Source organism: Anser brachyrhynchus, assembly GCF_964034855.1.
Source record: "Anser brachyrhynchus genome assembly, chromosome: 3".
Classification (NCBI taxonomy): Eukaryota; Metazoa; Chordata; class Aves; order Anseriformes; family Anatidae; genus Anser; species Anser brachyrhynchus.
The window spans coordinates 43727667-43750787 of NC_137696.1; the positions used below are offsets into that span (position 1 = coordinate 43727667).

Genomic DNA, 23121 nt, shown 5'->3' on the forward strand with positions numbered 1-23121 from the left:
TGCATCTACTGTTTATTTCTCATGTAGTAAGGGCTTTACGCCATCAGAGACCTAATATGTTCTTAAGAAATAAAGGTATGTTCTACATTTAGCTTTTGGGAATTCACAAATGCATATTGTATGACAATTGTTCAATCTAGAAACTAGATCTAGAAAGATGTAGAAAGAATCCAGAAAATTTCAGCATTTGCCCCCATTCTGCAAAAGGTAGATCTTTCCTTTTCTTTAGTTTTTTGAGACTCATCTGCCTTCTGTGTTGTTTTTTTTTTGTTGTTGTTGTTTTTTTTCCATAATAACTGCTCATGTTTCAGAGGTAATTTGAATGATTTTTTTTTTCCAGGCATAACTTACCCTTCAGATAACTTGCACCCCTTTCAAATATCATGCAGATAATCCAGTATTTTTGATAACTCTTACTGGTTCTCCATAGCTATTAGAGAATTAGAGATAGAAGAGAAAGAAGTATTAGAGCAAATTTCCCCTTATAACACACACATGCATGCATCTCAGCGCTGCAGAATCAGGAGTTGTTTTGTTTATTTGGCTTGGTTTTTGTTTTCTACAAATGAACCCACAGCTTACCCACATGAAAATGCACAGTTTTCCTTAAGCATTCTGTGGTGTATTTCATCAGGCCTCTAACTTGAATGTTCTGACGTCATATAAATATTTCTCTCTCTCTTTTTTTTTTTTTTTTTCCCTGTACTTTGCCCTGTAGCCTTATCTTCATGTCAAAATTAATTTTGGGCATGTTCATGGAGCTGATTGCAAGCAGATTCGAACTTGTTCCCACCAGGAGTTGGCTGGCTGGATGCCAGCCCCAGCCACATTGCAGTGTCTGAGCTGTTGAGCTACACTTCTCAGCAGGTCCCATTAAATGCATCCGAGCACCATGCAGGTAGGGCCACAGCTTGCAGCTGGGAGGCAGCTTGTGCCTGCCTAGGTCAGAGCCTCAGTAAGGAGAGCTCACGCCTGCCTGCAATTCCATGGCAGAAAGACTCTTATCTTTCACAGTCTCCCTCCTTTCAGAGACTCAAATAAGGGAGACATCTAATAATCATCTGTACTTATCTATACTGTTACTTGAACCCCTTTCCCATGTTGTAATGTTTTCTTTCTGGTGGGTTTCCTCTTTTGGTTTATCTTATAACACGTTATGAAACCTTTTATTATGGCTTATGTACTTTGCTAATTAAAACTCATGTTCTGTTTTTACTCCTCTGCTTTTATCTCCAGAGGGATGGTGGTGCAGGGATGCTTAGACTTACTAGCATACGTATTCATTTGTGCTTTTTGCCTGATCTCTTTCTGAGTTTAGTTGATTGGAAATTGCCAGTGTGGTTTTACCAGTCTGTCATTATACTTTTCCTCTAAAGGTAATTTAACATTTAATATGTCTTTTTCAATAACTGTGATCTCCCTTCCATCTCTTCATCCCTTAGTTTACTTTCTTCCCAAGAGACCTTCTCTGCCTGAGAAGACCTTCTCTGCCAAGAGATCTTCTTTTGGCATCGGCTCAAAATCACAAGACACAATTAATTTTTCAAATCTCATCAGGGTGGGAGTATATCTTATTTCTCAAGAGAAATCTGAAGTATTTATGAGGAATTTTGCAAGTATTCCCACAACCATAAGAACTCTGCCTTTCTACTTCTGGAAAGGCTCTCCCCCTGCACCTTTCTCCAGATGTCCTCTACCACAGCTGCTACTCCCCCACAAGCAACATCTGAGCCCCAGCCAGTTTCAGTTTAGGACCTGCTTGAGTGGATATGCTATATTCAGTATCCCCCCTCACTGGATTCTTCTTCATTAAGCTCAGCTTGAACCCATGTAAACACAGGTTAAGTTTACTGTTAGCAGGACAGTGATGTAGTTATGCTTTCCTTCTTGGGCCCCTCTAAAGATGCACTTTAAGCCCCTAAGGAAGGACTGCTCTTCCCTCCCAGCTCTGAAAACTTAAATGATGGTAACTTTGTGCTTTATACGATTGGCATGGTTACTTTATTTTATTTTATTTTATTTTATTTTATTTAGTTTCTTGCGTCTTTGGGATTTGTTGAGTGTTGCTATTTATTGTTTAGGAGTTTGCTTTCTGTTTACATCTGTGCTTATATCGGTCACTTTGATTTTGGTGGCATGGTGAAAGAGCAGTTGGTAGGAAGAATGTCTTATTACCCCTCCGTTACAAAGTGAGAAACAACTGGCAAGAAACTTCTCTCAGCCTTTGAAGTTTGCTTGGGATTTTATTTCCCTTCCCTTCCCTTCCCTTCCCTTCCCTTCCCTTCCCTTCCCTTCCCTTCCCTTCCCTTCCCTTCCCTTCCCTTCCCTTCCCTTCCCTTCCCTTCCCTTCCCTTCCCTTCCCTTCCCTTCCCTTCCCTTCCCTTCCCTTCCCTTCCCTTCCCTTCCCTTCCCTTCCCTTCCCTTCCCTTCCCTTCCCTTCCCTTCCCTTCCCTTCCCTTCCCTTCCCTTCCCTTCCCTTCCCTTCCCTTCCCTTCCCTTCCCTTCCCTTCCCTTCCCTTCCCTTCCCTTCCCTTCCCTTCCCTTCCCTTCCCTTCCCTTCCCTTCCCTTCCCTTCCCTTCCCTTCCCTTCCCTTCCCTTCCCTTCCCTTCCCTTCCCTTCCCTTCCCTTCCCTTCCCTTCCCTTCCATTTCTATTTCTATATTTCTATTTCTATTCTAATGTATATCTTTAACCTGTTAGCTCATTGTTACTTAGTATGTAGCAAATCCTAAATTGCAGCTGTTTGTGTTGATGAGTCATTGTTACAATAGAGATAGATTTTTCACAATATGTGTTTAACCTGACAGTAGGTATGAATGTGTCACCATTCAGTCCTCTTGACTTCTATATCAACATTAAAACAAATCTGAGGGAAGTGGGCAGCAAGAGAGGTTTCTGTTTGTGCACCTGGAAGATGTTTGAGAAAAAACAATAGGAAAAAGAGAGTAAACCAGAAGGTTTACCTAAGGAGGTACCTGTGGTTTGAAATACTGCACAGACCAGTATGTTTAATTAGATTAATTGAACTTCTCAAATGATATATATTTTTTGTGTTTGTATTTATATGAATGTACTAGGCATAAAATAGTATAACCCTTTAAATTTTTGCAAGAAAGTTAGTATGTTAAAAAGGAAGTTATTGGTGTGAAAAATGCCTAGACTGTCATATTCTTTATTTTGTAGATGGGAAATATTTTAACAATGCATTTCACAGTCTTTTAATAAACATAGCATTGAAATAGTTGTTGACGTTTTTCTTGGCTTTCAATTCAGATACCATATTTTAAATGACACTTGATAAATAATTAGGAAAAATATAGGTTTCCACAAATGAAAATAACTTTGATAACTTTGTGAAAATAGGATGTGTTTATTGGCATTTTAAAACAAATAACTCATAGAAAAGAGTACTGAATATTAATATACCCTGATGAAAACTCTTCAAAATCAAGAACTGAATGTATCCCAAAATATGTTCCATTTTTTCACCTTCTAAAACTGATTCTTCAGGTCATGTGAGAGGTGTGTTGCTAGGGAAGATGAAAAAGAACCTCACTACCTAACCTTGTGTTTTTTGTTCCCTTACCTTTAAAAATAAGAAGAACACTTTGTTCTTCTTCTTCAATGCCATTCTGAAACTAGTGCAATAAAGGAGTGTATAAAAGTAATTTTCTGTTTTGATGCCTATTTCAAAATTGTCAAGTTAACAATATAATAGATCTACCAAAAATGTAAATTGATTTTGAAAAACAGTATCAACCCAAGAACTGTATAATGCTTGCATTGTCTAACTTGAGTTCCCTACTTTTTTTTTTTTTTTTTTTTTTTTTTTTTTTGTCTATAGACACCCTATTTTTGGCCATCAAATTGTTGGGAGCCGGAAAACACAGACTATGGTCAGTGTGGAAATCTTTCCTATTTCTCTCGGGATTATGTATTATATGAATGAACACATCATTGTAGTCTGTCTTGTTTAATCATCCCACTATTAAAAACATAATTAATGTCATGTAATTCCTATGCAAAAATTGCTGATATTGAAACAAATGTGTTGTTACCTTTTTCAAAGTTTATTAAAGTGGGAGTCAGATTTGGTATTATTCTGAGAAAAAAAAAAAAAAAAGAAGAAGCCTCAAAGTGCACCAAAACCTACGTTTCCATTTACACTTTCTGTTTCCTTCAGGAAGTATAATCATTTACAGTGACAAAATCTCAGGGAAGCAGAGAACATTTTATTGATAGCTGTGTAATAGTTATTCTCAGATTCAGACCCAAAGATGTAACTAGTTTAGATCTCTTATTTCTGACAAACAACAGAAAAAAAAAAAAAAAGTATTTGTTATGAAAACTAATATGGTTCTAATATGAACTGTATTAGAAAATACCTTATTTATTTCCCTGTTTTGTGGATTTCTATTCACAATTTATACATTATAATTATTTATGTGTACTTTGGAAATTCTAAACATAATAGGTATTAAAGTATTGCAAAAAGCCTTAGGCTAAGCTTTTCAAAAATGGTAACTAAAATTAGGTGCCTCTGTACAGCAAACAATGACCTAATTTTTCAAGAAAAGGAATTATCTATGAACTGTCTCCTGTTCATTCTAGCGCAGACTGTAAGTACTCAGCTCATCTGAAGATCAGGTCACTTATTTAGGGCATAAGCATGTGCATGATAGCTTATCTTTACAAAAACTAAAATTTGGAGTGTCTACAGCCTTTTGGAAATTTAGGTTGGTATTCACTTGTAATAAGGTTTCAACCTCAGCTCTTGGAAGCTGAAGACCCCAGGGATCAGTGTAAGGGTGGATGGTTCCAATGGACATTTCTTGCTTTTCTGGAGCTGACTTAGTTTGATTTCAAATACGTTGCTAAATAAAACAATTTCATGCTGAGACTTTCAGCAGAGATGAGTGCCTTCAATGTAAAGTTTGCAAAGAGTGCCTCATTCTATAGAATGAGAAAAATGCTCATTCTTCTTATAACATGCTGATAAGTGAAGATGTCCAACAAGTAGTTATCAAAAGCTACAAAGGAGCAAAGATTCACTCATACTGCATCTGAGTGATCAGCCACTCCATGCAAGGGAATTAATCTCTGAAGGAGAAATGCTTGATTTACCACTTATTGCAATTTTTTTTCTTCCCTCGAAAGTGTTATTTGCTTTCCTCAAAGGGACACTTCAATATAGTCTTCTAATATGTTAAAGATCAGAAAGTAATTTGTTGTGGTTTTAAGAGACATTGAGTTGTTCAGCTCTAGTGTGTATGACATTACTGGGAGAATTTTAATAAATAAGCATGCACTTATCAGCTGTGAACTTGAGATCAGGTTGAGAAAGTTTCTATTAATATCCTTTAATCTAAATTAGGAGAAACTATAACTTTCTAGTCACAGCTAGTCACTGGCTTGGGCAATGAATTATATACATTAGTCAGTCAGTGAACAGAATTCTTACATAATCTATGCATTTTTTTTCATGCCAGAAACACAAAATTTAATTTGCTATCAGATTCTTCCCTGTGTTGAGCAGTAAATGTACTGGCTTGAGATCTTTTGAGATTTAATATAGGACTTGTAAAATATGTTCCACTGGTGAATTTAAGTTCTTCTGTTGCAGTTAGGTGAAGGAAGGGAAAATCCTAACCCTGCCATGTCATTTCTCCTTTGGAATCAAGAGCCTACAAGTCACCTACCTACAGCCTACACTAGATCTACTTAAGGCAGCTGTGAATTGCCAGAATTGGCTAAGGCTAGAGCATTCACAGGAAAGTAATTTTTTATAATAACTTTTCAATAGTATTCTTATTGGGTTAGCCTCTTCCCAGTCCCAGAAATTAGCCTTTGCCTTGTGGCCTGAGGATTTTTTATTTTTTTTACTGATAGCTTTCTCTGCATACAAACAGAAGGAAGATAAGGGAATTAAACAAGCTCCTTGCAAAAAGGATCACATATCTGTTGTAAACAAATGGTCATCACAACAGTAAAGAAAACTCAAATGTATAATACTCAAAAATCCAAAGTAAATCTAAAGTAGGATTGAAGCAATTTGATGATATTAAATTCCATCCCAAACACACTCCAAAAAGGTTCTGCAGATTTTCACAGTAATTGTTACTTACTAGAAAGTATAATAAATAGAATTACAGATACATAAATGCATTTAGTACTTGTCATGTATTATTGTACTGTGCTGTGCTTCTGTTTTAATGGACATATCCAGAACAACCTTGAATCTCTACCTCCTAAAACAAATGACTGGCAGGCATTAGGAGTCTCGCAAGCAAGCAAGCAAGTAAGAAATAGGCTTCCTCTGTAATCTTCGTTTATCAAAGCTAATAACAAAGCAAACCACTTTCTTTGCCATTGACCTAATTTTACAAGTCTTTGAAAACACACTAAAATTTTATTTTAATTTAAAAATTATACCCAACCATTTACGATTACTCAAGCATAGCTGGGCTACTGTCCAGAATGTAGAATACAGCCAGAAAAATAATTAAACTAGAAATTAAATGATCTTGAGGTACTGCATGTGTTAGTTTATTACCAGAGCTAACTAAAAAGGAAATATCCTTATATATTTGTAAAATAAGTTAGTATCTTCTCTAAAATATCATTTATTGACCCATATTAGACTTTAATATTACATATTTTCATAAAAAAAGATTTATCTTAGGAAAATGTAAAGAAAAAAAAACACAAACAAACAATCTTCCATAATTTCAAGAAACTTCAGGATACTTCTCATAATTAAGCCATAGTGCAGCACTGTGTCTTGGTGACAAAAACAGAGCTTGGACTAATTTACTGTACGTCAACGTGGAATCGTATAGCCTTTGGCTATGATTTTAGCTATCAAAACAGTGATCAGATGGTCATTCTGAGGCTACTAAGAAAATGTTAATATCCACAAACTGTGGAAAATCTCCTTTTCCTTCCCTTGAAAATCATGCCATAAAATATGTCAGGATAAATGCCTCAAATTACAAATATTTTTTTAAATGTTGGGTTCTTTGGTTCTGTCTATTGAAGAACCATTTTAATGCCATATACCTTGAAGTCCACCCATACAAGACATATTGTTCTGTGCAGAACCCCATTGGATTCAGTGGGATTTTATTAATAAAAATATGCACATTTCACTTTTTTAGTATTATTATTTGTTGATTTTTTAAGTATGGTGTAGTTCAAGTCACTTTGCATTTCCTGTTTGTTAAGCCATGTTCCTGAATTAAAATTTGTTTTTGTAACATATAGAATTAGATTTCAGTTCAAAAAACAGGCTCTGGAAATGAATGAAGCAAATGGCTTAATTGCTACCTACCTATAATCATTTTTCTTTTCTTGTAGATATGATTTTTTTACTAACATATTTTTTTCTCTAGCAGATTAAAAACAGTTAATTTCATTGAGATATAATTAAAGATGGACACTTGTTAAATCCATTTAATCTAAGAATGGGTAAATATAATATCACATATGAAATTATTATTCCATGTACATATGGCCTCAGCTCTCATGGGATTAATCCAAATCTCTTGGAGATGTAGTGAAACACAACTGCTGCAAATGTGATGAGTTTGAATTCTTACTATTCTCTTGTTTGAATGAGATAACTAAGAAATATGAGGGGTTAGGAGAAAATTCCATTCACAACAAAATGCAAATTGTTTTTGAGTTTGAAAATCTCAAGCTTAAGCCTAAGCAAACAAAGGGAAATATTTGTGACAATGTAAGAGAATTAGAGAATAAGAGAATGAGAATTTCAGATGTGTAGGTTCTGAAGGAGAATCTGTAACTTTTATTCATTATTTCTCATCTGCTTTTGCTGATATTTAGACTCAAAAGTGTCTGTAATATACAGTCCTTTTCTTACTCTTGACTATACATTTAGAAAAAAAAAAAAAGAAAGACTCTCAAAGGAGAGTCAGAATAAGATTTTGAAAGTGCCACGATCATTTAAAATGCAAAAGAGTTTTGGACTACTAGAAGACAACAGTCAATTGCATCTATATAGTTGCAAGAAGATGCTGTTTCAGCATTGTAATTTTTGTGTGTGCCTTTCTCCCAGAGAAGTTAGAAATGGGTGAGTTTTCAGAATTTTAGTAGGTTACGGAGAATACAGTAAATAACTGATACTGCAATGTGAGTTTAAAAGCATGACTTTGTGTTCAATAAACGACAATAAATAATGTATTTTTCTATACATAAAAAGTAAATTCTTAAATTCTGCTGTTCTGAAGAATGACAAATTTTAAATTATGTTTAGTAAATTAGTAATTTATTATTTTTTTTTAGTAAATTTAAGTTTATGTTTAGTAGCCCTCTAGTTAAAGACATGCTGTGAATGCAGTGTTCTAGGAAGTTAGATCACTTGCAAGAGATAATGCCTTTATTAATTACTCCCTTTAAAAGTATATGCTTCTTTTCTGGATAAGAACAAGTGCTGCCTGTAAACATCTGTGGCAGTTCTATAAACATTCCTATCCAGTCTGATTTACAGTAAAATATAGAAATATCTACTTCTGCTATATGAAAGTTGTTGTCTCAATGCAATTGTTCTCCAGCCTTTTTGTGAAAGCAAAAGTCCATCCATTTTATTTTTTCTTGATAATTCAACTAACCAGTAAGTCCATACAAAGCTTGCTTCTTAGAGATACTTTCTTATCATATAAATTAAACTGACATAGGCCTCTCTATGCTCAGCCTCTGTTGCTCCCTTCTGAACATGAGCCATAGCACCTGGCTCATTTACTTCTTCTCTGCAAAGCTTGCAGTCATTCTAAAGAGTACATAGTACATAGTGCCTGTAAAGTAATTGCAATCATGCATAATTTTTTTCATATATTGAAAATTTTTGCATAATTTTCTCTCTAGCGTTTGTTGCCTACTTCTTTTACATACCTACCTTCAAATTCCTCTCTGAAATGTTGATTATGTTAGGAATTTTCTTTCTTGCACATTTTTCTGCACTCTTGTGCTTGGAATAACTGGCAAGAAGGAGGACTTCTATATAGAGGATACAGAGGAGGCATTATATCCTTTACCCCAAATGCTCAGGCAGGATTCCCTTGGCAACAGCTTAGCAGTAAGCAGTCTGGATTTGAGAAATATTAAGCCCTATTGCGTGCCTGAGCTCTGCTGGAAAACTGCATGTGCTCAGCATCTCTGGAAATTAATCCATAAATATGAGTCAGTAGCTTGGGGCAAAACTGGTAGCAGAGTAGCATTTTGTTCTATATAAATTGTTAGATATGAATAAAAATGTATTTGTTAAAATGTATGCCTTGAGAATTAGGAGAAATTTACTAATATGGTGTAAATAGCTTGTGGATAGCTCTGTAATTCTATAATCTTGATTCTTGATGCCAAATATTTATTTTTTCAACAGTTTGTGTCAGCAAGAGTATGTCAGCAATGACTCGCACAAGCAATTCTCTTAGGTTCTTAATAGATCCCTCTTTTAAGGACCTGCCTCAAAGTATCTCAAAATTTACTCTATTTCCAGGTGTAGTAAGAAACAGACACTTTCCACCAGACTCAACTAATTTACTAATATTTTTTTTTATAAGACTGGGTCATAGCTCTTTAAGTGAGTGGCTTTTCTTTGAGAAACTACATATACAGAATGTGTTGGCTAAGCTCTTGGTGACAGGTCTAAGTGAGGACTACACTCTATCAAACAGAATTGTCCCTCAAGAAATGTGGCTGGGTCCAGTGCTTGCTATGCACAAAATTTAATCTGGGCAGAACACAATGAAAAGTACTTTAGGAAAGAGACCTGTGTTAACAGAAAGACGGACTAGGTGACCTACAAGTGTTTTTTTTTTTTCCACTCTGGATTTATTCCATTATATTACTCTGTAGAGCTATATCATTTACTCATTAGGAGCTATCTCAGTCATATAAATGATGAAAAGAAAGTCTCACTTCAACAAACATGTCCTGAATTTTGTTCTGAACCTTGCTAATTCTGACATTGACAAACCACCACAGAGAGGGCTCTGTAAGCAGGAGACATTTCCTGAAAATGCTCTCCAATCAGCTCACAACTTCAGAGTTTTTTACTTACCCAAATTTTTCTTTCCATGTATGTGTAAATTTCCATAATATGTGTAACATGTAAAATGTGTTTGGCCAAGGCGTTTGTATGCACATTAAAGTATGTACAGCATTACTTTAATAGCTTTAATTAAAAGCATTGATAATCTGCATCCAGGCCCCATATAAATAGAGATATAATCTATCAGAATAAGTTCTGAGATTTATAAACATAACTCATAATGTTCAGAATTACTTTCAAATCACAGTTTGTGTTTTTTGTTTGGTTTTGTTTTTCTGTTTCATTATTAATATGGAAATTAGAGCTTTCAGGCCATGACAAAAAATGTATTTTTCTGTAGCCTTGCTACTGCCAGCCCTTTGCTGGGTGGGCACTGAGTAACTGACACCTTTGTCAAGTAATGACCGTCTTCTGATGCTGTCCCTGTAGCTGGCTTTTGCAGTTTAGAAGAGAATGCTCTCCATCTTTTGTCTTCTCAGCCTTGTCTTGAATTGCACATGCCCTAAGTGGTTTCTATGCAAAGTCAGTGTATTTGGATTTGTTAGAAATTTTATATCAAATTCATATGAGCCCCTATTAAATGAGAACCTGTGAGGAGATCTGATTTTTTTTTTTATTTATTATTTTTTTGTACCAATGCAGGTGATTAAATTCTTGAATGCAAATTTGCAAATTGAAAGCATTATGATAATATCAGGAAGCATTAAATAATTCAATGGATACAATTTAAAATAAATTTTTCAATGCAAATTGAAAGCATTATGATAATATCAGGAAGCATGAAGTAATTCAATGGATACAATTTTAAATTAGATTTGACAGCACGATATTCCTTAACTGATCGCATAATTTAGGTGGGTTGGGTGGTCTTTATTCTGAAACCTTTTTTTTTTTTTTCTTTTTTTTTGTCAACCTGCAGAATTTTATCAGGCAACATAATCTGAGGAATTTTCTGTGTAAAAGATGGATTTGCCTTTTCTAGTTCTTGAGCTCTCTGTTAATTTGAAATTGGTTTTCTTTCTTGCCCTTGGTTAATATAAAAATTTGTAATTAATTTGGCTCTACTCTTCTAAATTTATAATCAAATCACATTCCTTAAATGATATAGAACTATTGTGATCAGAGATTAAAGGGTAGGACTATTGGTAGATATTATCGGTATTAAATGGTAGGACTATTCCAGAAATTATGTTTTTGACCATTTGGCAGTTTAGAGCACATAAACTGTCACAGTCTTACTTGTATTTAATGTTCTTAGCTTTTACTGAAAAGTGTAGTTCTTGATACATGAGGCTGACCCATTTGTCCACCTAAAAGAAAGTTATCCTTTTTTTTTTTTTTTTAAAGACTAAGTGAAACTCACTAGCTGTCACAAAGAGAAAAAAAATACTTTTTTAGAGCTGACCTAAAGATGGCATAAATAGCCCTGGAAATCCTGATGCTTAAATAAGATAGTTAATTTCATTTTTTCTATTCTGTAGTCATGCTCTGTGCCGATTGTCCTGTAATTCTGCATCTAACGCAGACATTCATATATGGAGAACTTCTGTCTGCCCACAGGGCACTTTGAAACCCTTGGAGCTTACAGTATTTCCTTTTTCCTTGCTCTTTAAATACTGACTAGGCAGGTACACACTGACTCTGAAACCAGAATTTTGACTCAAAGAGACTATAAATTTAATCTGGCCTAAGTGAAGAAAATGAGTGTTTGCTGAGAGTTACACCCACCATCTGGGGCTGAATCAAGCTGTAACGCTATTGGCACTAGGACAGTTATGTAAAGAGTTTAAGTTTGTGTACATGGTGGTGGATGCGTAGGTGGCATTATCTGTGGTCTTCAGAGGTCCAGTTGTACTTCCATTGAATTTAGCTGAAGCTTTTTCTCTGCTCTGTGGAGCAGAGATTTAGGCCCCTTTTAGAAACAAGTTTAAATTCCCAACTTTAACTATTGGTTGGAAGCTCTTTTTTTTTTTTTTTTTTTTTTTTCCTTTCAGTAAGTGTACATAATACAGTGCATTATCAGTCCAGTTTCTTGATTCTAGAATAAAACCTGTAATTACCAGAAAGAAAGAAAAAAAAGAAAAAAGAAAAAAAAAAAAAAAAAGGTTTCAGTGAGCTTTCAAGTACAATTGAGCAGCCAAGAGCAAGAAACAAAGGTAGTTAACCATGACAATGGATTATTTTGGATATATCAGTTTAAAAACTTGCAAGAGAGAAAGCCCAGACACCATCTTCATGCAGCTATTTGTAGAACACTTCTGATTCTCATTTTAAACTCTCAAATTTTCCAGGTTTTGTGAACATCTGAGCAGAGTTTTCCAAAGTGTGTTTTAGTACTGTTTTGTGGTTCAGATGCACATTTATATACGTCACTGGCCATCTTTCATTATGAATTGCTGCATATTAATACTGTGTTTAAAATGGCTGGAAAATCAGTTTTCTCATGGTAATCAGTAACTTGTAAAGCATATAGCATCTAATACACAGTTCACTTTAGTGGAGGCAATTATGTTGATTGCAAAATCCATCAGAATACACTGGCACTAAAAATAAGATGGTATGTGGCAGTCCATATATAGTAAATTGAGGTTATTAATCAGACCCTGTTCCCTGCTTATCATTCATCCATATGTTAAGCATTTTTCAGCACCCTTGTCAGAGAATGGCAAAGGCATGCAGCTCTGCAACAGAAGGTAAGCGAGAGCTGTGGGTGTCAACAGTGTAAGCAGGGGCAAAGTCCTCACCGTCAGGGTTGTAAGTGAACGGGAAGGTCCTGGCTTCAGCCAGGAAGTCAAAGCAGCACTGGTAAGGTTCAGGGCTGGTTACAGGCATACCTAGTGTAGCTCAAGCAGGGGCCATGGGAAGTAGCTGTGCTTAAATTCAGCTCCTGGGCCAGTGGGTGCCACAGCAGAGGCTCTGGATGGGCTGCCTGGGGCATTTATAGTTCCTTGGAGCACTGAGGGTCCTGAGCAGGGTCCTTGGGGGTCACTTTCAGTAAAGGTGGCCCTTTTATTTGTTGCATGTACTGCAAATGAATGGGCCTCCACCTGTGCTGCTTTAGAGTAGTGTAGGCTCAAAACTAGAACCTGCTTCAGGACTGACCCAAAGAATAGCTGCAGCCCGATCTTCTTGTTCCTAACATAGGCAATTAATAGTACTCTCCTTCATAAAATGGTGATTATTGGCTAAATTTAGATACTTTTCCCTTTCTTTGAAGCCTTTCAAACTTTCTTCATTCTTTCAGCATCCTTGCTTTAAAGCATAAACATTTCTGGCTCGGAAATGCCTTGTGTTCTAATATGGAGCAGTATGACCACAAGAAGATATGTAAGAACAAAAATAGAGTATTTTGACAACTTCCTTCCTTCAGGCACAAGAGCAAACTGCAGAATTTTACAGAGTCTGTCAAACTGCCAATACACTACAATTACCAAAGACCATCCGATAATGATGGAGTCTGATAATTCAATGGAATATGCAGTTCTAAACATCTCTCATTAACAGAACATAAATGAACACTGATGAGCTGAAAATGTCGTCTCCATTATTGTAATTTCCATTCTACAAATGCAGATGTTCATGTTTTTGGGGAAAAAATGGGAAACACAACACTGGGTATGATGTCATTAACTGCATCATGTTTTTGTGCTAGAAAAGCATATGTGAAGATAGAGAAGTGATAAGCTTTTAGTATCAGAACCTTCCAGCAGATTTTTGTTCCATATCAAGCTGTAAAAACACTGAAAACTCATACAAACTATGGGATTAGAAAAGCAGACACTGTCATTCTCTGAAATGTCAAAGGATCGTGACTCTGCTTTTAGACAGGAACAGGAGACTCACTGACATCACTCCCCCCGCCCCAACGCTCAAGGTCAAGTTACATGTTTCGGTGCAGAAAAGGAATGGTACCAGCAAAAGGCAGCAGCATCCATATTTCAGATCTCATTGCTCTAAAAGCTGAAAGAACAAAAACATATTTTTCTGTGTCTTCAAAGGTTCTGGCTGAAAATAAGAGATTTTCACATTCTTCTTGCATTCCAGCCTGTTAGTGAATTTCGCTATGGACAAGCTGAGGATTTATGCCAACAAGAGTGTGAACTAGTGAACTCAAATTCCTGAGCTACTGGCACCTTCTCATGTGACTATAGTAGTTCTTACATAGATCCTCAAACATGCACTTTTATAATAAGGATGTAATTGTTAGAACATTCTTCAGAACTATTTTCTTCTTCTTCACTAGTAAACACGTCATATTTCCCAGATAACTAAATCTTTCTTGGGCATATTCTGGCACCTAGAAATATTTTTGACTTAGAGAATCTAGGCCACTGGTATTATAACCTTTAGATTCCTGAAAGGGAGGGCGTCTGGATATTCCAGAGAAAATGTCTGAAGCCTGAACATGATTTTGTGAGTCTTGGCTAAGGTATGGACATAATGAAAAACAAGCATTCTTGTATGGACTATATGCCATGGAGCTGGAGCAAATAGGTCATTAAAAGAACGCTGGGGGAAGATACTGCAATGCACTCACACAGTGAAGACAGGGTTTTCTTGGACACAATATCAGGTTAATAGTATGGCAAGCTAATTCCATTCTCACCTACTCCTGATGACCTGGTGGTTGTTTTGCCAGTGCTGAGAACTCAGTGATCTGAAGATGCTTCTTTTGTTAAAGCCTGCCCTGACAGAAAGGTGGACAGTCAGCCACCTCTACAGCAGTGACTTTTGTTGGATGTAGCAGGAGATGCTAATCCCAGAATATATCCACTGTGGGACTCAAGGAATTGCTAAACTAATTAAGGGTGCCTCTAACAGGGACCATGAATATAGGGTTTACAAGAGATTAAGCATGCGCAGAGAGCAGGGAGATTGTTTTGTTTCTGTTCAGATGAAATTAGGTTGCTTGAAATACACAAATTTTAACGCTCAGAATTATTAGAACTGTCTACACATTTCTATTAAATATACACTTTATTGCTAATATTTTCAAGGAATTTATGAATGGTTTTCATGTTCAGTAAATAACTGATTTTGAAGGAAAAGAGAGGAAAATGCTTCACTGTCAGAGGACCTAAATAACGAATAGCATTTTTGTTCTCAGTATTTTCCTACCACCGTACTTATTGTGGATGAAGCCTAAGTACAAAGGAATTCATCCCCTCACATTTTTGTGGCATTTCAGCATGCATGCCAATGCATTAGTGTAACTGTATCGTATTATTAAAATGGATGGAAACTGAGGCTATAGAAACTCTTTGACTGATGTACTTGTTGTGTGATTAGTGGATTTGTATCTGTATTTATAAATTTTGCAGACATGGAGATTGCACTGGGGGGATGTAGGAGTATAACAAACAGAGGAAGTGGCTATGGCTTCTTAAGGGAATGGAAAGCAAAAAAAAAAAAAGTGAAAGAAAATAGATAACACGTACAAAATGAGGAAAAAATAGGCAAAAACTGTGTCAAATTATAACTACATTTTGCATCAAGTAACACTTGTAACTGCAGCTGGAGTTACAAGAAGCGTTTGTCATCAGTTCCACTGAAATAACATCCACTAGTGTGGGTTTCCACCCTCAGCAAGTTTGCGGATGATACAAGGCTTGGCGGAGTGGCTGACACACCAGAGGCCTGTGCGGCCATTCAGAGAGACCTGGACAGGCTGGAGAGTTGGGCGGAGAGGAACCTCATGAGGTTTAGCAAGGGCAGGTGCAGGGTCCTGCAGCTGGTGAGGAACAACCCCAGGCACCCATACAGATTGGGGGCTGACCTGCTGGAGAGCAGCTCTGCAGGGAGGGACCTGGGGGCTGTGGTGGACAAACAAGTTAACCATGAGCCAGCAGTGTGCCCGTGTGGCCAAGAAGGCTAATGGGGTCCTAGCCTGCACCAGGAGCAGTGTGGACAGCAGGTTGAGAGAGGTGATCTTCCCCCTCTACTCAGTTCTGGTGAGGCCACATCTGGAATAATGTTGTGTGCACTTCTGGGCTCCCCAGTGCAACAGGGATGTAGAACTTCTAGAGAGGGTCCAGTGTAAAGCCAAGAAGGTGATTAAGGGATTGGAGCATCTGTCCTATGCAGAAAGATTAAGTGAGCTGGGCCTGTTTAGCCTAGAGAAGAGGAGACTGAGAGGGGATCTTATCAACCTGTATAAATATCTGAGGGGACAATGTAAAGAGGGTGAGGCCAAACTTTTCTCAGTGGTGGCCAGTGATAGGACAAGGGGTAATGGGTATAAATTGAACCACAGGAGGTTTCATCGCCATATGAGGAAGAACTTTATGGTTCAGGTGACAGAGCACCAGAACAGGCTGCCCAGAGAGGTTGTGGAGTCTCCTTCTTTGGAGATATTCAAAACCCACCTGGATGCGATCCTGTGTAACATGCTCTAGGTGACCCTGCTTGAGCAGTTTGGAGTGGACTAGATGATCTCTGGAGGTCTTTTTCAACCTCGGCCATTCTGTGATTCTGTGATTTGTTAGACATAAAAATATATCTTTATGTGTAAAATATAACTGGTTTCACTACCTTAAAAAGCAAAGCCAAATATAAGATAAGCAAGTCCTTCTTCCTAGTAATTGCAACAATTATGTTCCTATATGAAGTTATTTCTCTTTGCTTCCACAGTGGACAAGTTAGCAGTCGGGAGGCAGGAGGCATGGCCCATTCCTAGGCAGAAACAGTAAATATCAGCTTGATTTGCTGATCATAGAGACCACAGACAAATTACAGTATTCTTACCTACACTGATCAAAAGATTCCTCCATCTCAAACATGAGAAGGTGCTCTCAAGTAGTGATACAGGTAAACACTGCTCCCAGACCTTAGCAGAAGGAATTGTGCTTCCCTGCTCATCTTACAGTTGGGAGAAATTGTGCAATATTTGGGATTCATGTGAAGAATCTGTTGGAAATGTACTTCATTAAAGAATATGAAGAATATAAAGAATAAAGACTTCAGGATCAAGCTTTTAATCTAATGCAAACCAACGTGCTGTATATGTAGCCTTAACTTTCATTTTCATCCCTGCATCCTTTCAGTATTTAGTTCAATTTTTTTAGTTACAGTTCTGTTCAGTCAGGATGAGGTGGAGGCAGAACAGATCTGCTGAAGGATTTGGGATTTAAAATAAATAAAATATTTCTCTTTATCTTTGTATCTAATACAAGGTACTCCTTTTTTAATTTTTTTGGTCTCATTATTTTCTATTTTAAATATTAGTTATAGCAGAACATACTGTATGAGACTTAAATCTTCTTTGGAACTAATTTTTAATTAAATTTTTTTCAGACTGAAATTTAGGGATTTCTAAGTATAAAATATAAAAAAAATAAAATTTTGTATACACATTCTTAAAAACCTATTTGGCTTATATAGAATATATGTATGTATGTGTATATATATTGGCATATATCCTAATAAAACTCTTACACTTTATAAGCAACACACACCATTTAAAAATCTTTTTGCCATTTTCTCTTTAACATGTTAGTTCCCTGGCCATGCAACTATCTCATGCATTTTGTATATGCTGTCTGTTGCAGCTGTTGTAAAGCAGATTTTATAATTATTTAATGAATCTCTGTATCTGACCCATCATTTCAGTTACAATACTTGTAGCATTGATCCTGTATTTAAAGCTTTTTAGAATAGAGGGAGAAATTAAAAGAAGCTAGCAGCCAAATATAGATGAAGCCTCTAGGTCTCTCTTCTGCTGCATTTGTGAGATAGTAGCAAATCCTGTACCACTTTATTCTGTTTCAGCGGTTTATCTCTGCAAGCGGACAATGCAAAACAAAGCAAGGCTAGAGCTAGCAGACTATGAAGCTGTAAGTACCTGGGGAAAAGTACATTTCTTTGCTGGGCCTAATTAGCATGTAAAATAATGTTAAGCATGAGAACTACAGGCATTCTGTAGTTATCCAGCTTTTGCCAGCATGTGGGTCTGATATTGCTCAGAAGTCAGAAATGCTATTTGAGAGACAGTAGTGAAGGCTGGCTAGGCAAGAGTTGAGATTTTAGTCCGTCTCTAATTTTACTCTGCTCAGATCATCATGCCAGGATCAGAAACAACTGCTCGCAAATCCCACATACCCTTCAAGTGTTTGAAAGCAAATGTACTCTACACCATGTGAGGTTTGAATGAAGGATCTCTAGCAATGTGTTCAAAAGCATTTAGTAGCTGTAGAAGTATAAATCTCATTCTTAAAGGAGATGCTGGCACTTGAGTCTTGGTCCCATCAGTTAGACTAGAGGCAAAGACAGTCAGAGCAGAGGCTCTTCCCACTCTTTGAAAGGCATCCTCTGCCCCAGGCAAGAAGGCAAGATAATTGGGGCCAGGAAGAGCAGGAGAAGGAGAGATTTTGATTAGGTGATGAGGATGGCACTCACCAAGGAGATGTACTGAATTCTGTCACTGTCTGCCCTCCCCCCCCTCCCCACCCTCATGTTCCTGAATTTTTCATGAAAAAGTCAACAGAAAATTCGTGCACAGTCCTGGCTCTGCACTGAAAGCTGTCCAGCTGTGTTACTATGACATGATAGCAGGATAGTCAGCCAGACCTCCCAACATGCCAAATATTCCAGCCACAGCATCATGCTGATACACTTTATTGCTTCTTCCGGCACAAACTTGCTTTTCAGTGTACTGCACTGTGGGGTATGCATAATGTTATACTTACATGCCTTAGAAAATTCACCTCCAGTATACTATCCCTGAGAGCCTTTACTGGTATTGACAAGATCTCTAGAAAGTCTCCTCTCTCCTCTCTGCAATCTTTATTTTCAGTAAGTATTTCATAGAGATACCTCTGCAATACGTAGAAATACAGTTAAAACAACACATTTTTTTAGGAAGTTTACAGAGAATTCTTCATGTAATCTTAGTAAAAGCAGTGTACAGAGGTAACTGGGGTCTTTATGGATGAAGTTAAGAACCTCAGCCTTCTGAGTATTATCATACTGCATACTGCTGCCTTTTAAGCTGGAAAGCACTTAGAAAAACTCCATTGCAGACCATAAAGCCGTTCTAGAAGAAAGATTTTGATAAGGTTTTGCAAATATTCTTACTGTTATTATTAGTAGGCTATAGCATATATATATTTCCTGTGTAGTAGTGAATAACTATAGTCTGCATTTATTTTAAAGTGGGGATCTCTGTGAATAACTTGGACGATTCCTATATTACCATAATATCCATAGTTTTTTGTTATTATATTTTAGTTAAATTTATATGTTGCCAACACAAGCCATTTGTATAAACAACTGATGAAAGTTGTCATGGGGATCGTCCAATATATGGAAAGTACTGCTGTTACCTCTCACAATTAAGTACTTCTAAAATGAGAATGTGGTTTTGTATTATTACAAAATTACCCAGCCAACACCCAGTACATAAAAATGCTTCAGAAATCCCGTGTTCTGCTAAGGGATTGTATCCACCTTTATCAAATTTTCAAAGCTAAAATAGTCAGGATATCCAAAAGAAGATAGATGTAGTATTCCATCCTGGTTGGTGTCAAACAAACATTTTATATGACAGGTAAGGTACATTTACATTGGTACACATATTATGGCTTATATTACACCTTTTTTTTTTTTGGGGGGGGGGGGGGGGAGATTAGGGAGAGCGGTGGAGGATGGAAAGGTAACAGCCTAACCTAATAACACTGTGATGTATTTTCAGGAGAGTTTGGCCAGGCTACAGCGAGCATTTGCTCGAAAGTGGGAGTTTATTTTTATGCAAGCTGAAGCACAAGCAAAGTAAGTTCCTTTGAAGATGAGGATTTGGGGTTTGTGCATGTTTTTTGAAGGGAGAAGGGGATGAAAAAGTGATTGGACACCTCATATTTCAAATTGCTGTCATTAACACTGTTTCTTTTAAATATCCTATAACACTGACAGAGTAGACAAGAAGAGAGACAAGATAGAGAGGAAGATTCTTGACAGCCAGGAGCGAGCATTCTGGGACGTGCACCGGCCGGTGGTGAGTGCTGGTGGGGCTGCTCTGCCTATGAGTGTGACCACTGATGAATGTTAGCCTCTGTGGAGTGTTGGGGAAGTTTGGGAACAATTAAAAGGGCTGTAGGCCATGGGTTGGGGAGGATTTATAATTTATATCATTGTACTACTGAAGACTGCATACATGTTTACACTCAGTTTGGGGTTTTCAGTGAATAGATTTGTTGTGTCTGATTTCTTGAATCAAAAGATACCTTTCTTTGACTTTTACAGTCTCAAATGTTTTGCAAGGTACGAGTCACACTACCAAAATTATCAACATAACTAAAAATAGTTTTAAATAAATCTGAATATTTTATTATTTTTTTTTTCTTGCTAAGCCTTCCAACTTCACTGTAGTCATATTTTCAGGCTATTTTTAATGTACATAAAGGTTAGATATTGTTGGCTTTGAGCTGTGAAAGTCATACACTGACTTAACAAGATTTGCCAGAGCTCCTTGTCACAGTCCATCTGATATTATAAAAAAATAAAAGTCCTTACAAAATCAACTACCTTAGAGCTAAAACTTTGAGAGAGAATGCCAAATGTCACAACAATTCCAATTAACCTTTGAGAGGTGAATATTCACATCAGTTTGTTTTACTACAGAACTTTACTGCAGTTTCTCTTATGCAGCATTAAGCTTTCAATATCTATATGCAGTTTCATATCATTACCAATGAAACAGAATATGGACTACGTCTTCCACTGACATTTGAATAGATACGTAACTAAAACTTACTCATTTTTATTCCTCATTCTTAGATGACTGCAGTTATTACAACAGCTAGTTCTGATTTATATCGAGTAATTGTTTAGAGGGTGTAAGGTTGCATTGATGATACCTGTAGAAGAGGTAGGTAGAGTTAGAAAGTTTCAAATTAACTTGGACAGGGTCAGCTTGCACTTGTGACCGTGAAATTGGAAAAGTGGTAGAAGAAATGGATTTTTAGGTAGGATTTAAGAACATCAAGTAGAGAAAATCATTTGAAGTGAAAGATTCAAACCGCAGACATTAGATGCAAGAAAACTGGAACGTTATTATCTAGTCACTGGCATAAAACAAGGAAGGAAGACAGGAAAAACAATCTGCCATCTGATGTTCATAGGAGCTGCCAATAGAATAGACACAGAATGTTTCTATGGACCTGTAAAGTTTGAAGGCAAACAGCATTTGTATTAGCAGCAGAAATGGATTTAAGGGTTTTGAATTTGGGAATGAAGTGCTATTTACAGGTTTGGAAGAGAAGATGAATTGATGAAGTTTTGAGGTAAGATATAGTAGAGAATAAGAACTAGAGAATTAAGGTCACCAAGACAAAAGAGGAAAATGAATCTGATTAAGAGCTTTGACTGAACTGTGGATAAAGGTACCTGGTCCAGGTGATTTTTTTAACCTGGTTGTAGATATACCTAGGAAATATCAGAGACAAAAGATTGGCTTACAGTCAGCAATCTAGGCTCCTGACTTTGAGAGATATAAATAGAAGAATGGAGAGGGAAACACTGATACTTTGGCTGAACAACGCCTCTCGCTAGTTACTGAATAACTAGTTTTGAAAATGTTGTTATGAATTTATTCTCACAGAACCTTCTATTAAAAATAATAGACATTAAAAGAGGAACAGACAAAAGATTCTTAATTTATAATTTTTCATCTTTTGATAAAAATTTAGAAGCTAGAGATATTTATTTTTTTTTAACTGAAAGTGAATTTGGAGAACCAGATATTTCATTCTTAGCTTTTTTATTTGGGTATGTAAATAAACATTTTTCAGGATTTCTCACAGGTTTTCTGGTCCCTAGCTGCTTTATTTCTTACCTAAGTGGCTACCATGCTGGTACAGAAATTATACATATAAAATATAGTCTGTGAGTAATCAGAAAGTAGATATTTTAAAGAGTTGAAAGGGATAGAAAAGGGAAGTAATTCATCAGTCCAAAATGACAGTGCAGCAGTGCACTAAAGGAATGGGAGACATGAAAAAAGAATGGCTGTATACAGTGAAACCAGACGAGTATAACCCCACAAAAGGAGCATGATCTGAGTATCAGAAGTGTCACTGATATGACTGATAAGTTTAAAATAATGAAAATGAGCCAAAGTTTGATATGTAAAGAGCATTTGCCACAAAAAAAAACAAAAAACAAACAAACAAACAAAAACATTATTTCATAGGTCCCAAGTCAAAATCAGTCCTGCAGGTGGCTACAGAAGGCCTTAGAAGATTTATGCCATACTCAGACAAATATTGTAGGTATTGCAGCCTGCAGAGGCTTCCTGTACAAGTTTTAATCATTCAAGTTCAGATACTAATCACAATAAAACTGTGGAAATACATCTCAGGGAAAGTTGTATAGACTCTCTGGAGATCCTGAGTAGCTGACCTACAATAAAGTCTATATCATCATTTCTACACTATAGTTAGTACCTAAGATAGGTCTGAGACTAATGGCATTCACATATAGCAGCACATTTCTCTTTTGGAATGGCAGAGTAAACATATCTTAAAAGCCTTCCTTGTCTTTCCATCTGCCTAGAGAGAGCATTTCCTTAATTTTGAGACTTCTATAAATTACAGAGTATGGAACTGAGTGAAAATTGATTGGGAGGATTAGAGCTTCAGTCAAAAAGCAGTGACAAATCAAACTAAAGCAGGGAAGACTGTTCCTTCCAGGCAAAAACAAATTAAGAATTTGTTCTTGTTTGAAAAGAAATGTCAAACTCCTGGTTAAAGTCTCTGTAAAAGAACTCTTAGCTTTCCTGAATTATTATCTCAATTTTAAACCCATAATCTTACATTTTCTAAAAAGGGACAAATGAGTACTGAAACAGTAAATCCCCTGAAACATTCTCAAATCCACATCAAATACACTAGCTGGAGAGTATCTATGGCTTGTTGTAAAATTAATTATTTTAGGTAGCAAGCAAGGAAAGCTGCTGTCTTGCTGCTACAAACTATTGAATGGACTCTTATTCTTGAGTTACGCATTAATGTAATTTAAATGAAATGCATAATAAATGCCTGTGAGGTACTTGCTGAGAT

General features: G+C 36.5%; 1 protein-coding gene across 15 annotated transcripts in view; it reads left to right on the forward strand.

Annotated features, from left to right (window-relative positions):
* Positions 1 to 23121, forward strand: part of RGS7 (regulator of G protein signaling 7) — a 279466-nt gene that overhangs the window by 198765 nt on the left and 57580 nt on the right. For all 15 annotated transcript variants that reach the window (XR_013948508.1, XR_013948509.1, XM_080585130.1 and 12 more), the window contains 4 exons: positions 3845 to 3896; positions 17837 to 17901; positions 19758 to 19834; positions 19976 to 20057. Coding sequence is in view for 13 of the 15 variants with exons in the window: in XM_080585130.1 (XP_080441256.1) it covers positions 3845 to 3896; positions 17837 to 17901; positions 19758 to 19834; positions 19976 to 20057 (276 nt within the window). In the remaining 2 variants the exon portion in view is untranslated. The remainder of the gene's footprint in view (positions 1 to 3844; positions 3897 to 17836; positions 17902 to 19757; positions 19835 to 19975; positions 20058 to 23121) is intronic.